A 16590-nucleotide genomic window follows, 5' to 3' on the forward strand; every position below is an offset into this window, starting at 1 on the left:
TAATTATTGGTTGTGAGCCTCTTGTCCTGATGGCCTAGCCTGTGAACTCTCAAATGCATTAGTAGGAGAGGTGGGTGACTCCTTCCCATTCCTTGCATCCTGTCATGTTAGATGGTTTGAAGAGCCTGCTGCATCAGGCCAATGGACCATCCATCTTGGTTTAGACGTCCTCACAGTTCCCTTCCTTTCTCGGTGTACGCTATTTCTCTCACCAAAGTGAGCAGCTGTGATGTCACTTCTGTAGAAGGGGTTTTCTTCCGAGGTGGGCTTTGAGCGGAATGGCTCCCCCCAGTGCCTGACATGTGAGTGCTCTATTCTTCATTGTTTGGCCGTGAGCGAGCCAGAGCAGGCCAGCCCTTGAAGCAGCGACTGAAAAGAAGCTGTTTGATTAAAGGCTGGCTTACCGCATCTGGCCCGTGCTCTGGTTGTTATGGAGAAGGGCTGCAGCCTAGGAATAGTTACAGCATAACTCATCTAATACTGTCCCCCCTTCATGGGGAGGAAGAGCTGCAGTGGGTCAGTGAAGCTGTTCATTGAGGTATCCTGATGAAACAAATCTCTTATGCTTTCTATACAGGTGTACATTATTCACTTTGATTGGTAGCACAACATGTCTTACCCACATCATCATTATTGACCCTATATTCCTGTATCAAGGTGTAAACACCCAGGAATTGTTGTGAAGGCATCCATTGTTCTGTCTATGACAGGGGTCACCAGCCTAAGGCCCATGGGCTGGAAGCGGCCCTCAGAGGTCGTTTGACCAGCCCATGAGCTGCCCCCAAACCGAGCTGCTCGTGCGCTGTGCTAAACCGACGCGGCACAGGGACTTGCTTCCACAGCACCAAAAATCGTGCCTGCGCATGCACAGAAAATTGTGGGCGGGTGCATGATCCGGCCAACAGAGGAATGTCTGCGGAACCGATCCGGCCCAGGCAAGAAAAACCTTGCTGACCCCTGGTCTATGAAATAAAACTGGTATGGGCTAACTTGAACTTGGAAGAAGGCCACCTGGGTACTCTAAATCCTGTTATAAGAGGTCCTTGAAAGGGTATTGTAAATCAAAGTACCGTAGCTAACTCCTTGATACTTTCCTTGTTAGTACTGTTGCATTTATAAAGGCCTACAGCCCCAGGCTATGTAACAAGGAAGCCAATTCCACATGCCTTCAGAAATTCCTTTTCTTTGTTAAAAAATCAGTTTCAGTTACAAACCACTAAATTTTTGTTGTTAGGATGGGATACTGTCCTTCTCTGTACACTTACTTTCCTTTGCTGTGTGACTTATTCTGCATTTATTCTGATAATGTGTTTCTGAGTCCTTAGCATTCTCCAGCAGCTGGCAGATTCCCTGGAATTGCTAACAGAGGTCAACTCAAAATGAGTCACCTTTCAGCAAATTATAGGCCTGATTCCTTGTAATATCCTTGGAGACAGCGCCAAGAGGGGAAATCAACAAAGGCTTTACACCAGAAACCCATGGCTCCTCGTTTTGAGAGCTGAAAAATGTGGGGTTCTAGCCATCTTAATTAAGAGCTGCCTAGCTGGCACTGTGTTTTACAATAACATTTGAGAAAAAAATAAGTCAGGCAAGGCTGATGAGTGTATTTTCTAAATTTTATAACACATAATTCCTACCAGTTGGTCAGATAGCCCAGAAACACGAACAATTTTTGCTGCCTTTGTTTTTTGTATTACATTCTTTTGCATTTCTAGACAAAATAACATCAGCTGCTTTTCATGTCTTAGACAAAATCTGAATCTCAGCTGTGACTTGAGACCAACACTCAACTTGCACCAGGCATTTTTATATAGTCTGTTTCTGAATGTATACCTAAAGACACCTTTAGGTAAAGTCTGGTTAGCTTGGAAATCATTGTTTGTTTGCTTTTAAATCAGAGTGACCGGCTGCTCATCAAAGGAGGAAAGATTGTCAACGATGATCAGTCATTTTATGCAGATATCTATGTGGAAGATGGCTTGATTAAGTAAGTTGCTGAAAAATATTTTGGAGTACAGTTTTATTTATTCCAGATATTTGTGTACAATTTGATCTACTTTCATTGCTCTCTGATACATTAATTACAATATAAGCAAAGCATAGAGGAGACAGAATAGAATTGTTGTTACACAACTACATGAAAGTAACACATTCAGTACTATGGTACAGAGCACACGAGGGCCTATGGATCAAGATTATTACGATTATTTATTTGTTTTCTATATTGCTCTTCATCTGAGGATCACAGGGAATGCCCCCAAAGTATGATTGACATCCATAAGTCTTGGGAGACAATTGAGGAGTGCACCTTGGGGGGGGGGGTTAAGTCAAACTGTTGGAAGGTTGCAAAAGAAATATACCTATAATCCTAAGGCTGTGCTCAGGTGGCACTTTCCTTTGCTCCCTGTTGAGTACTAGAGCATTTAACTGTGAATGTAGAAAGCATTTCAGCAAGGAGAGTCTGGTAAGAAAGCAGATTTCCGAAAGCAGTGTTATAAGCATCAGGAACACAGTGAGCTGATCTAGTTCAGAGGTAGTCCATGTGGTCCCCTCCTGTACTTTTGGACCATAGCTCTCTTTATCCTGATCATTGGCCATGTTGGCTGGTGCTGATGGGCGGTGTCGTCCGCAGCATCTTCACTACCCCAGATCTCGTTACCAGTACTTGATTGCCATTTAAATCAATGGGATTTAAGTCATCATTTAATTGCTGGGATCTTAGTTCAATGAATTTAGTCTGGATCCAAACCAGTATGTTGGAGATCTATATACTGTTGTCCTCCTTGAATGAAACTTGCAAGCAATCTCTTTTAATGTCATTTTCAGACAAATTGGGGAAAATCTGGTTGTTCCTGGTGGTGTGAAAGTGGTTGACGCTTACGGCCAGCTAGTTATGCCAGGTGGGATAGATGTCCACACTAGGCTGCAGATGCCAGTGTTGGGAATGACCTCTGCTGATGACTTCTATCAAGGAACCAAAGCAGCTCTGGCAGGAGGGACCACCATGATTCGTACGTAACGCCCTTGCTGTGGACTGCATTCCTTTTGTTGTTAGAGCAGGAAAATCAGTCACTGAAAACTAGCTAATTGGAGGTTGCTCACTTGGTGAGGTGGGGCCACAGCACTAGTTTCCCCACAGCAGTGTGACTGCCTCTTAGCAGGAGGGAGATGAGCATGGTGGGAGCATCAGGTTGGCTCTGACAGTGTGCCTGCACAGCCACAGTGGCCCTGCCACCTTGCTGCTTACCAAGTCCCTCCCAGTAAGTGGCAGTAGCACCACTCCTAAGAAGCTTGCATTGCAACTCACTGCTCATTTGGCCACATGAATTAGCCTTTAATACATGCCCGGGTTCCCACAATGCATTCTGTACTGTAGACTTGCATAAACATATCCCCATGTCATTGTGGTACAACTGTTAGGTTTTTTCCTTTAAGACCAATGTGGTCAATGGTGCTACACAGAGGTGTGTGTTTGTAACCTTGATCTGAATATTAACACACCTGTGAGCTTTTGCTAATTTGAATAATGGAAGGTAGAGTTTGCTCACTGTAATGTGATTGGGGAATTGACTATTTTGAATTCTGTATTTAAGCTACCCAAATGGTTCATGGGTGTGGTGGTGTAGTGCATAGCTGCCAAGTTTTCCCTTTTCTCGCGAGGAAGCCTATTCAGCATAAGGGAAAATCCCTTTTAAAAAGGGATAACTTGGCAGCTATGGTGTAGTGTGAGATATAGAGGAATGGAGTAGAGGAGTGTGTTGTATATAATTGTAAATAAAAGCAAGCAAAGATACTGAAGACGACTTTGTTATTTCGTCAACCCTGCCGCTGTTGCCACTCGGTTGGTGCGTATTGCCCAACAACAACAACAACAACCCTTTGGGTGTGGCAGAACTTTTGTTTTTCACAACATTTTGTATGTCCTTCCCCTGCCTGGTTATAGTCTTAAATTTGGTTGTCTGAAATATAATTATAGACCCTGCAGATCTTTGGTACTACCTATTCTGATGTGAGAGCCAGTGTGATGTGTTAGAGTGTCAAACTAGGACCTGTGAAACCAGAGTCTAGATACCTGGTCATCCATTAAGCTCACCTTGGGCCAGTCATAGTCCCTCAGCCTTCTGGTGAGGATAAAATGGGTTTGGGGAGAACTATGTACTTCACCTTGCAACTCCTTGGATCAGGCATAGGCAAACTCGGCCCTCCAGATGTTTTGGGACTACAGCTCCATCATCCCTGACCACTGGTCCTGTTAGCTAGGGATGATGGGAGTTGTAGTCCCAAAACATCTGGAGGGCTGAGTTTGCCTATGCCTGCTTTGGAGGAAAGGTGAGATGTAAATGCAAAACAAACAAACCCCAAATGTTCCCTGAAATAAGTATCTTTCAATAGATATGGGGTGGGAAACCCATTGCCTTCCAGGTGTTGTTGGACTCTAGTTTCCATCATCCCTGGCATCTGGTCATGCTGGTTGAGGCTGATGGGAGTTGGAGTTGAACAGTACCTTGAAGGGTTGCAGATACCCTACCCATATTAGGCAACTGAACCCTCATCGTCCAATGAATGCATTTGTTTCTCCAGTTGACCATGTGTTCCCTGAATCTGGGTCAAACCTTCTGACCGCCTATGACCAGTGGAGGGAGTGTGCTGACAGCAAAGCATGTTGTGATTATTCTCTGCATATTGACATCACACGCTGGCATGAGAGCATCAAAGAAGAGCTGGAGGCTCTCGTCAAAGACAAAGGTAAGTGCGAAGATGCACTTCATAGAAAGTAACAAGCGAATGGAGATTTACGACTGTCATAGCTTCCTAGTTGCAAAAAGACATGAATATTGCAACACTGGGAGGCAAAGATCCCACCACATATAAACTGCTAGATTATGCAAAAGAGTGTTTTAGCTTGGGAGCAAATGATGTTTAATAGATGAGGGAAGCATATCCTTTTTGACAAGATGTGTTTATCATTTTATGGATATGATGTCCTAACATGCAGTGCTTTTCCACCTTCGGAAAACTCAGTTTTTGTGTTCTTTGATTATTGGAGATCATTTGTCCTCTAATGCAATATTTGGGAAGTATAAGTATTTTAAATGTTCTTTTTATTGTGTGTGTGTGTTCACACACATATATACACACACATAAAGGTAAAGGGACCCCTGACCATTAGGTCCAGTCGCGGATGACACTGGGGTTGCGGCGCTCATCTCGCTTTACTGGCTGAGGGAGTCGGCGTACAGCTTCCGGGTCATGTGGCCAGCATGACTAAGCCACTTCTGGTGAACCAGAGCAGCGCACAGAAACGCCGTTTACCTTCCCGCCAGTGTGGTACCTATTTATCTACTTGCACTTTGATGTGCTTTCGAACTGCTAGGTTGGCAGGAGCAGGGACCGAACAACGAGAGCTCACCCCACCGCGGGGATTCAAACCACTGACCTTCTGATCGGCAAGCCCTAGGCTCTGTGGTTTAGACCACAGCGCCACCCGTGCCTCAGTACAGACACACAGGACGATGAAAATTAGTTAACCATCAGTAAAAAAACAAGCTTTCTTTCTTAAGCCTGACAATATCCAGTGTTGTGGAGCAACATTCAATAGCATCCCACCTTAATTTGGTTTGACCCTTAGGTAGACATTGTTATAACTAGAATCCCCCACTCCCATTAAGGTGCCGGCTATGACTTGGATGTGGAATACTTGAGAGGGCTTTTGGTATCCTATGCTACCAGGCTGCCCAAATGTACCAAAACGAACCAAACAAAAACAGCCATTCTGGGTGTCGCATTCAGGTTGCTTCCGAGAAGGTCCACCAAGTGAACATCTAGGCAGCTACTTGAATGCTTCTGTCTTTTCTGCCACTTTTGAATTACTATTCAATCAAATCTACATAAAATCATTCCACTGTGGCAATGATAGTGGGGGAAAGAAGAATCCTGCAGGCAGCTCACCCCCTTTGCATTCCAACCTTCATCTTGGTTTCCCCCCACACAGAGGACCTTCTGGGAAGAAAGCTGAATCCTTCCAGATTAAATATGTTGTGAAGCTAGGATAAGCTATGGCTCTGATGTGGTTTCCCACTCAGGGAGTCAGAAATTTCACCCAAGAGCTACTTGGTCAGAACCAGGCATCCCAGTGGGAAGTTCCACACATTCCTCATTGCAACAAGCTCCTTGTGGTGTGGAAGCCACTTCCATGTGTTGTGGTTCTAAACTGTGTGTGTGTGTGTGTGTGTGTGAGAGAGAGAGAGAGAGAGAGAGAGAGAGAGAGAGAGAGAGAGAGAGAGAACTGGGTGACAGTGTGAATGGGGCGACATTCTTATGTTTCCCAAGGAATTGGCACTATTCCCATACAACCAGGACCATCTGCATGGCCACACTATTTCCTGCTAATCAGAATTGTTCTCTAGTATTACTTTCCTATTAGTAAAGAGAACTAACCATTATTCCCATTCACAATTGCATTGTGCCTGTAGAACGAGCACAGCTGGTCGCATGATCCATCACTGGCCACATGGTTATTTCCATTAGTATGACTATACTCACTATTATTCACTGTTCACAAAATCATGTGCCACAAGACCCACATAGTCCCACTCATCACACAGCAGCCCTGCACCCTGGTGAAGGGGCTGCTTGCTATAGGCCATGCCGCTGAAGGAGTTCACGCTGAGTAGCCCCAGAAGAAAGTGGAAGGAAAATGCCAAGCATTACCAGGAAGAGATTGGGAAACCTTGCAGGAAAATCCTTTCCGGGGACACAGCGCACCATCTATCAAAGAAACTGATGGTGAAACACAAGAGCCATAGCTCAGTGGTAGAACATATGTTTGCATGAAAAAGGTTGGGTTCACTGCCTGACATTCTCACTCAGGTGAGGGTAGGAAAGACTTCTGCTTGAAACCATGGCAAACCACTGCCGCTCAGTGTAGAGCAGGCATCCCCAAACTTCGGCCCTCCAGATGTTTTGGACTACAATTCCCATCATCCCTGACCATTGGTCCTCTTAGCTAGGGATCATGGGAGTTGTAGGCCAAAACATCTGGAGGGCCGCAGTTTGGTTATGCCTGGTGTAGAGGATACTGATGATCTCACTCTGTTTAAGGCAGCTTTGTATGTTCCTACAAAACTCAACGCTCAGATTTTAAGTTAACCAATACATGGAAATGGGTCATGTAATCCAATGTCAGATTTCTCATGTTTATTTAAATGCTGCAATAAATTCTAACAATATAATTGGAAACTGTCAGGGATTTTGGTTCAATTCTGCAACCCAAGAAGTCATACAGAGAAATTAACATAGGGCAGCTTAATGCATGAACACAGCCTATTGCTCCAGATTGTCTAAAAAAGAATTTGATAGGTTCAGAGACTTGTGGTATATACCTGAGTGGTATGTATCTGCACACTGTGGTTCCTAACTAATTGCACTTTTGACATTGGAAAGAAAATGCATTAATGACAACTGTCCACTTAGCATAGATGAGGAATTCAGAGTCATACCAGTGTATTTGACTTGACTGCTAAGAATGTTAAATCAGACACTTAGGGTTTGATAGCATTTTCTTCTGAATAAGCAAGCTCATGGCTCACAGCATAGATTTTATTCAACATTTTTCAATTCAGATTCTAAGCCTTGATTAGTTTTGTATCATAAGCTGGCCACGCTATGCAGCCTGGTAACTGATGATCATCTTTCAGTAGCAATCATTAATTCTCTTCTGCTTTCATTAAGGTGTGAACTCCTTTCTTGTTTTCATGGCTTATAAAGACAAACTCCAGTGCACTGATGCTCAGGTAATATATATACACAAGATGCAAACTATTGTTCAACTATGCTTTGGTTGAAAAACATAAGCATGATCAGACTCCACCATTTTTCTTTCTTTCCTGGCAGATGTATGAGATATTCAGTATTATTCGAGATCTGGGCGCCATTGCCCAAGTACATGCTGAAAACGGAGACATCATTGATGAGGTAGAGTGTTTATTTCATTTCATTTATGAATCACTTCCCATGAAGTATCCCAAAGCATCTAGCAATTAAAAAATCAGCAATGAAAACAATTTCAAATCCAATGCAGTTAAAAGGGTGGTTGGAAAAGAAATGTCTTCAGTAGGTGCTGAAAAGACTGTAAAGACAGTGCCGGTCTGATCTGTAATGGGCACAAGTTCCAACGGGTAGGTGCCATCACACTAAAGGCCCTCTTCCTACATCATGTAGAATGAACTTCCTAATGAGATGGTATCCGCAGGAGGCCCTCATCTGCAGAGTCCATTAATTGGTTGGGTGTATAAGGAGCGAGATGATCTTATAGGTATCCTAAAAGGTATCGAATCCATCTGTAATTTGTAAAGGATAATGGCCTACAGTACAAGTTTGTACTTTATCTTAACTTGATTCTGGATCAAGGTGTGTGTTTGTGTGTGTGTGTGTGAGAGAGAGAGAGAGAGAGAGAGAGAGAGAGAAATGGGACCAACAAAAAGTAGCATACGGCAGTGCATAGAAGCAGCCATATGGATTCAGAACAATGTACCCAGACCCAGGTGGCACTGTGGTTAAACCACTGAGCCTAGGGCTTGCTGATCAGAAGGTCGGCGGTTCGAATCCCTGTGACGGGGTGAGCTCCCGTTGCTTGGTCCCAGCTCCTGCCAACCTAGCAGTTCGAAAGCACGTCAAAATGCAAGTAGATAAATAGGAACCGCTACAGCGGGAAGGTAAATGGCGTTTCCATGTGCTGCTCTGGTTTGCCAGAAGCGGCTTTGTCATGCTGGCCACATGAACTGGAAGCTATACGCCGGCTCCCTCGGCCAATAATGCGAGATGAGCGCGCAACCCCAGAGTCGGTCACGACTGGACCTAATGGTCAGGGGTCCCTTTACCTTTTTTACCCTCCAATCTTTGGGCACTTTTTCATGGCACTGCGGAAAATATGCATATATATGCCAGCTAGACATTTGATAACATCTGTTTGTCACTAGCTACATATGCCTCGAAGTTACAATTGTAAAAAAAAAACATACAAAAGTTTTTTTAAAAATAAAATAAAAGATGAGCACCACAGCAGGCTAGAGTATCCTCATACCTTGGGGACATGGGCATGTTGTCCTTTCCATGTGTTTGCTGTGAGAAACATTGAATGTAGTTCACCGTGGGAAAGTGGCATATAAGTACATGAAATCTATTAAGGGTCTTCCATGGTAAACAGTTTAAAGTAGTTTGCGTGTGGTTGCTGATGCTTGTGTATCAACCATGTGTATTTAAATGCCAGGCACCTGAAACCTCAGAGAGAGAGAGAGAGAGAGAGAGAGAGAGAGAGAGAGAGAGAGAAAGGGAGAGGGGTGTGTGTGTGTCTCCCACACCTATACTGTATACACATACATACACACATACAACCAGGTTGGGTTTGTGTATATTCCTTGTTCTGTTTTACAGAGATCCTTAATATTCACCCCCAGGGCATTCTTAAATTATCATCAACTGAAAAGTTGGAAGCCCTTCTGAAGACATTGATCTGCTTGGGATTAGAGAATTTTTGTTCTTATCCGACAATCATACTTTGATCCAAAGCATATAGGTATCACCAGAGCGGGTGGTTGTTTTAGGGTTTTCAACATAGTTATTAAAAAGCCAGAGGGTGACCTTCAAGTGTATTTGCAGGCAAAGAACAAAAGCATGGAAATAAATGTCTCCAGAGTACTTCAAGCACTTCAAGGACAAAAACATTTGCCCTGGATTGCAAAAGATTAAATGCTCTTGAAATTACAATGTAGAGATTTACTGCCTGTCAGAATATAACTAGTCATTTAGAAGGCTTACTTACGACTTTGCACAACAATCTTCTGAGAAAGTGATTTGTAATCACTAAAATACCTCAATAACAATAAATTAAATCCAAGTCTAACCTAGACTTTGCCATTGTACTGCAGGCTCTGGTAGCTGCCAGATCGGATTATCACAATGTTCTCTACAAGGAGCAGCTCTAGAAGTTACTTGGAAACTTCAACTGGTCTAAAATGCAGTGGCCAGATTACTGGATAGGGTCCCACTTAGATCAAATATAACACCTATCTTCAAACAGCTGCATTTGTTTGCACGCCCAATTTCCCAGGCCAGTTTCCGAGCACAATTCAAAGTGTTGGTGCTGACCTTTAAAGCCCTAAACGGCCTCGGTCCTATATACCTGAAGGAGCGTCTCCACCCGCGTTGCTCAGCCCGGACACTGAGATCCAGCGCCGAGGGCCTTCTGGCGGTTCCCTCACTGCGAGAAGCAAAGTGACAGGGAACCAGGCAGAGGGCCTTCTCGGTAGTGGCGCCCGCCCTGTGGAACACCCTCCCATCGGAGGTCCAGGAGATAAACAACTACCTGACATTTAGAAAACACCTAAAGGCAGCCCTGTTTAGGGAAGTTTTTAAATCTGTGATATTTTAATGTATTTTGGTATTTGTTGGAAGCCGCCCAGAGTGGCCGGGGAAACCCAGCCAGATGGGCGGGGTATAAATAAATATAATAATAATAATAATAATAATAATAATAATAATAATAATAATTTAAGGTGCTCATGTTAGTCTGAAAAGCCAATTCAGGTCCCAAATACCTAAAATACCACCTCCTTTCCTATAGACCTCCTTGGGTATTAAGGTCAGCAGAGGGGGTGCCTCTTGGTTTTTCTGTATAAACAAACTTCATAATACAGTTTTCAGAAAATGCTGAAGATGCTTATCTTTACCCTGGCCGTTGATTCCTGAGATGTGTATTTTTTTCAGGACCCTATTTTAATTACACACACACACACACACACACACACACACACAGAGAGAGAGAGAGAGAGAGAGAGAGAGAGAGAGAGAGCTATAGACATAATGCATGGGTTCAACTTGTTTGTTGTACTAGCAGAAGCCAGCATGTGTCTCAATAGAACAACAGGACTTTTCTCCTCTCCTCTTTCACTGCCACCGTGCACCTCCCAAACCTCCCCAAATCTGGTCAGGAGAACTCCTAGAACAGTGCATGGAGGGAGGAGTGGGGAGATCATTCCTCCTGGCAATGCTTTTTGGGCTTAGTTGTTCAAATAAAAAAAAAATTTGCTTTCCATGATCCAAAATCCTTGGAGAAATTATTTTGGACTGTAGCGACACACTTTGTTTTGTTGCTGTTTTTTTAAATGTGGATCATTGAGATGGAACAAGGATGTTAGAAAGATGGGTACTTATTATACATATTTAATCAGCTAGAATCATGTATCAGAATTCTATTTTAAAAAATTCTTCCTCTTTTGGCAACCTTGATAATCACTTGCCTTTTTTTAAAGAATGGTTTCAGGAACACCCCTCCTCCCCCCCACCACCACCACCCTAAGACAGGATAACAGTAGGATCTATGTTTAGACTTGCCTTGTAAACTACCAAGCAGAGAATTGCAGAAGGCAAATGGTTATGCTGCTGAGTTGCACATATAAATGAGGAAGTTAACCACTCTAATTGTCACGGATAATAAATGGTTGGGGTGGTGTTTTTAAAAAGATAGCATTCTAAAGTTTCAAATTAGATTTCTGCACCTTTCATTTATTGCTTCTCCCATATTTCTTCATTTACTTAGGAACAAAAAAGACTTTTGGAGCTGGGGATTACTGGTCCAGAGGGTCACGTTCTCAGTCATCCAGAAGAGGTAATATTAAGTAGGTTCCCACAGCATTACTGTCAACTCTACTCAGTAAAATAAAATTGGGAAATCCCGTTGAGGGTTAAATTCACACGTGAAATCTCTTTTGCCGAGCCATGCTCAGACTTCACAAAGCCTTCCAAAGTCCCCTTTCGATAAGAGAGCGATGCCCACGCTTAAGCACTGAATGTCACATGCAAGAACATCATGCACTACAAATCATTGTAGAGCTACACCGTTTCTGAATAAAATCCAGTAAGTGTTTTGCTGCGGTGAAATGAACATCAGCATAGGTAGGATGAATGAAACAGTGTATCTATCGGGGGGGTGTTATAGGTTCTGCTCCAGATGTTGTTGGACTACAATTCCTATTCCTATTCCTCTCAGCTAGCACAACTTAATGGTAACAGACTTAATTATAAGGGATGATACCCCGCAACATCTGGAGGACACCATGACTATGATTCCTGTATAGCTTATAGCAGTGGTTCCCAACAGGTGGTCCGGGGACCCCCAGGGGTCCGCGAGCTATGCCAGAGGGGTCCGCAAGATGCTATTAGAATAAAAAATATATTAAATATATTTTATATGATAACAGATTTTTTGTTTTGGCCGCTTCCTGCATGAGCAGAGTCTAGCGCAAAACTAGAATTAGATAGAGGCAGTAGTTCTGCTATATGCCGTTAGGTGGCGCTTTACAAACACTACTGTTTTGCAAAGAGGCAGCGCGCGCATTCTACTAACGCTCACTTCCCCAAGATGCTTTGCGCGCGTCGGCTTCATTTGTGCGCTACTGTGCAGGTACCCTGTCTTCTCCATTCCCCTCCCTCCTCCCTGGCACGCGCTGCCTCTTTGCAAAACAGTCGTGTTTGTAAACAAAGCGTTGTTTTTCGCGGAAGCTACAGTTCGCGTAGTTAAAAATGGACCGTTGGTTAAAAAGTGGTTCATCTCATTAAGAACTGAAAATTAAAACTAACTGTATACTGATGGAGTACTCTGTTGTAACTGTAAAAAAACGTATAAATATAAAATATAAAAAGACTCTTAATTTAGCTCTCACTTTTTAATTTTAGGATTAGGAATTAATGGGGGTCCTTGTCTCAATAGCGGCTCGATGAGGGGTCCTCGAGAAAATTTTGTTGGGAACCCCTGGCTTATAGATTTTGACACTTGGTGCTTTTGCAATCTGTCATGAGACTAAAAGGATGGTCAGTGTGTCATTATATAAACAACGCTACTTCTGCCGGGTTTTATTGTTCTGGCTGGCACTCTTAGGTCGCTTGTTAGGCAGCAAACCCCCTTCCACCCAGCAGGAGTTGCTTCTGAATAAACATGCATTCTCTTTCATTTATGTATTTATTTATTTTTTAAAAACAACAACCACATTTGAGTCTCTTCCAGTAATAATTATTGTCTGGAGGAGACATTAATGCTAACTTCTCCATATTTCCCTGTAACTGCAGTTTTCCTGTGAGTGCAGTTGTGGGTGGGGTAGACTTATGAAGAACAAGTAGAACAATAAATCATAACTGAATCCTAGGCAAGCTGCCTCAGGTGAAACAGACATTGTGAAGTAAGTATCTGACTGTGTTCATGCTTCCAAAGGTTGAAACGGAGGCCGTGTTCCGTGCCATTACAATAGCGAAACAAGCCAATTGCCCCTTATATGTCACAAAAGTCATGAGCAAAGGGGCTGCCGATGTCATCGCTCAAGCCAAGAGAAAAGGTAAGTCCTGTTTCACGCTTCCATACTGATGAGGACTTCCTGTCAAGTCAGCAGTTTTTGAACAGGGAAATTTAAATGCCCAGACATTTAAAATGATGGTGCATAGCAGACATTTTTCTGCAGGAGATCAAGCAAGGACCGCTAGTGGTGGATTCAGAATATCTTTCAGGCATGAACTTGACATTCTTTCATCTCATTTGAGCATCCTTGGAGATGACAAACTTCTGAAAGTGTTGCGGACAACATCATGTCCTGCTGTCAGAAAATCTTTGGTTGCATTCAGAAGCCTTAAGGTTAAGAAATGCCATCTTCTGTGAAAGGTCTTTTGCACGGTCTTGTCTTGAAAATCCCTCTTGAGACAGGTTTGTCTCCAATACACTGTTCTCTTTCACAGTATCTAAACGGTATACTGCCATTCAACCACACTGGAATTTAGCTCAAGGGAGTCTCAGGTTAAGACCAGGGAAGTCAAATTTCTAACATTTGAATATATATGCAGATACAGCATGCTTGTTTGTTTCATATACATTTTTCTGCTTCCAAAGGGCTGTGCATAACACACATTTTTGTGCCATAGGATGTTCCTGGGTGGGGGAGATGTGGGGCAGCTCCTTTTGATGGCAGCAATATGCATACTGCAGTGGTGGTGACTGTTCATTGTTTGTTCAGGCACAGTTGTGTATGGAGAGCCAATTACAGCCAGTCTTGCTACAGATGGCTCTCATTATTGGAGCAAGAACTGGGCCAAGGCTGCTGCCTTTGTGACATCTCCTCCCATTAGCCCAGATCCTACAACACCCGATCATCTCAGTTCCCTGTTAGCGTGGTAAGTCCTCAAGAATAGAATGACCTTTCTCTGGAAACACCAAGTAACAGACTGCAGCTCAAATGTGATGCTTAGCATGAGAAGAGCTAGTGGCTCTCCTGAAAACCTCCTTATTTGGACCTGGTTTCCATGTGTGCCAATATTCCTTTCTCCATCTGGATTGCAACCATGGTGGAGAGTGTGTTCCTCTCATTTCCATATCATTTGCAGATGGATTTTTTTGCTGGAAGCAAATCACCTGGGTATGAGCACTAAACTTGCACAATATCCACCCATGGTTCCAGAAGTGGCTTTTACATCATATATAACTTGAATATAATGTGGAAATTAACAGTTTGGGGAAAGTTGTGAAAATGGAATAAACGACAGCCTTTGACTGGGACCTGGAAGACCAGGGTTCATGCCCCCAGTCCCCATTAAACTCCCTGGATGACACTGGTCCAGACACTGCCCTTGAGGCTACCCTACCTTACAGGGTTGTTGTGAGGATTAAATGTGGAGGGGGCCCCACTTCAGCTCTTCAGAAGAAAAGTGAAATATAAATGTACTACTCAAATTGTTTTTTAAAAAAAGTAGTGTGGCTTTATATGTTTTTGCCCCCATACCATGGCTGCTAGCCCTGCATTCCAGGCAACTTTTTCTACCATTTGCAATGTGGCTGAGATTAGGAGTCATTGAAGAGATAAGTATCTCACCTCTTTGCATTGAGGCCAAACACAGGTTCTCCCCCCCCCCCACCCGCTGCCCATTTTTAGTTTTTTGTTTAGAATTTAAGTCACTGTGGCATTTATCTTGTCACTTTGTACTGTTGAAATCGGCACAATTAAAAAATATGGCAGAATCAAGGTTGATTATGAATATAAAGTTGACAGTCTATTTCCTCTACTGCCCCTGTTCACCTCTATTGTAACCTCTAAGGAATGATTTTAAAAATCCACCAGTTCTTTAAAGTTTTATTAGCTGTTTGTTTCTTTTCAACTTACAACAAATCAAAATCACCCCAGATTTTCAGACTCGGTAGGAAAACGTTGGATAAATTGGCTTATGCAACCAGCAAAGAGCCCCTCCCCCCATTTCACTCTTTGCTTGCCATTTGTTTTAATTAGTGGGGATCTTCAAGTGGTTGGCAGTGCTCACTGCACCTTCACCACAGCGCAGAAGGCCGTCGGAAAGGATAACTTCACCCTCATCCCAGAAGGAACAAATGGCATTGAAGAACGAATGTCGGTCATTTGGGAAAAGTGCGTGGTGAGTCAGTTCAGCAGAATCTAGTGCGCTCTGAAAAGCAAAGGATGCTGGTGTGGCTTGAAGTTGTTAGACATCTTACTGTGTTGTATTGGCTAAACCAGCAGTTTGCAGAGTTTGTCCCTTTCGGGAAGCCTTTCTGTACTGTACATGTTCAGGGGCATGTTCATTGGTGCATGTTTGGTTCATAAGAAACTGGTTGGGCCCCACCACTGTCCTGCGTGAACTTGAAATGCATCCCACACAGTCTTTGAGGGAAGTTCATAAACAGTAGGCAATCCAGGGAAGGCTAAATGCCATTGCTAAGCTTCCTGAGAAGCCTCTGGAACACCATCTGAATACCAGTGACTGAAACTAGAGATCCACAAGGGTTGAACCACAACCTATTGCAAGTCAATGAATCTCCCTGCCTTGACAAGGAAGTAGCATTGAGTTCCTACCTAGATTCTGTGATCCAACACAAATGGAATACAGTGGTACCTCTGTTTGGGCACGGGATCCGTTCCGGAGCTCCAGTTGGATCCCAAGGAATTCATAACTGGAGGTGGCGCTTCTGCGCATGTGCGCGTGGTGAAACCCGAAAAAATACTTCCAGGTTTGCTGAAGGATAAGCAACCCTGTTTAGGGAAGTTTTTAATGTTTGATGTTTTATCGTGTTTTTAATATTCTGTTGGGAGGTGCCCAGAGTAGCTGGGGGAACCCAGCCAGATGGGCAGGGTATAAATATTATTATTATTATTATTATTATTATTATTATTATTATTATTATTATACTTTTTACCACTCTTTTATGGAGTGCAGTCACAGGTAGGGTTGGTTTCAGTTGGCATTCAAAGGCAAGTGTACCTAATTTGCACTACAGAAACACAAACAAAACCCCAGCTGCCCTTCAAAATTCATACTCTCTGAACTTTGCAATGCAGTTCTCCAGCTGAGTAATGTGTACAAACATACATACACTAAAGTGTGCAAAGAAATGCACACCTTCGTGAAAATAACCAAGAAGATGCACTATATTAAGGAGCATTGCTTTGCAAAAAGTGCACGTTGGGCAAAAATGCATATAAACTGCTTTGAGTGTTTGCTTCTGGAGGTCTGCAGCTTCTCCACCTCTTCTCTGGGACAGAGTTCCAG

The 16590-nt window shown here is 43.2% G+C and overlaps 1 protein-coding gene across 2 annotated transcripts in view; it reads left to right on the top strand.

The window, feature by feature from the left end:
• Positions 1 to 16590, top strand: part of DPYSL4 (dihydropyrimidinase like 4) — a 32504-nt gene that overhangs the window by 6156 nt on the left and 9758 nt on the right. For both annotated transcript variants that reach the window (XM_035137779.2, XM_035137781.2), the window contains exons 2-10: positions 1899 to 1987; positions 2827 to 3011; positions 4582 to 4746; positions 7732 to 7793; positions 7894 to 7974; positions 11597 to 11665; positions 13265 to 13385; positions 14055 to 14211; positions 15318 to 15459. In XM_035137779.2, the coding sequence (XP_034993670.2) occupies positions 1899 to 1987; positions 2827 to 3011; positions 4582 to 4746; positions 7732 to 7793; positions 7894 to 7974; positions 11597 to 11665; positions 13265 to 13385; positions 14055 to 14211; positions 15318 to 15459 (1071 nt within the window). The remainder of the gene's footprint in view (positions 1 to 1898; positions 1988 to 2826; positions 3012 to 4581; positions 4747 to 7731; positions 7794 to 7893; positions 7975 to 11596; positions 11666 to 13264; positions 13386 to 14054; positions 14212 to 15317; positions 15460 to 16590) is intronic.

This window comes from Zootoca vivipara, chromosome 5 (assembly GCF_963506605.1).
Source record: "Zootoca vivipara chromosome 5, rZooViv1.1, whole genome shotgun sequence".
NCBI classification, from domain to species: domain Eukaryota; kingdom Metazoa; phylum Chordata; class Lepidosauria; order Squamata; family Lacertidae; genus Zootoca; species Zootoca vivipara.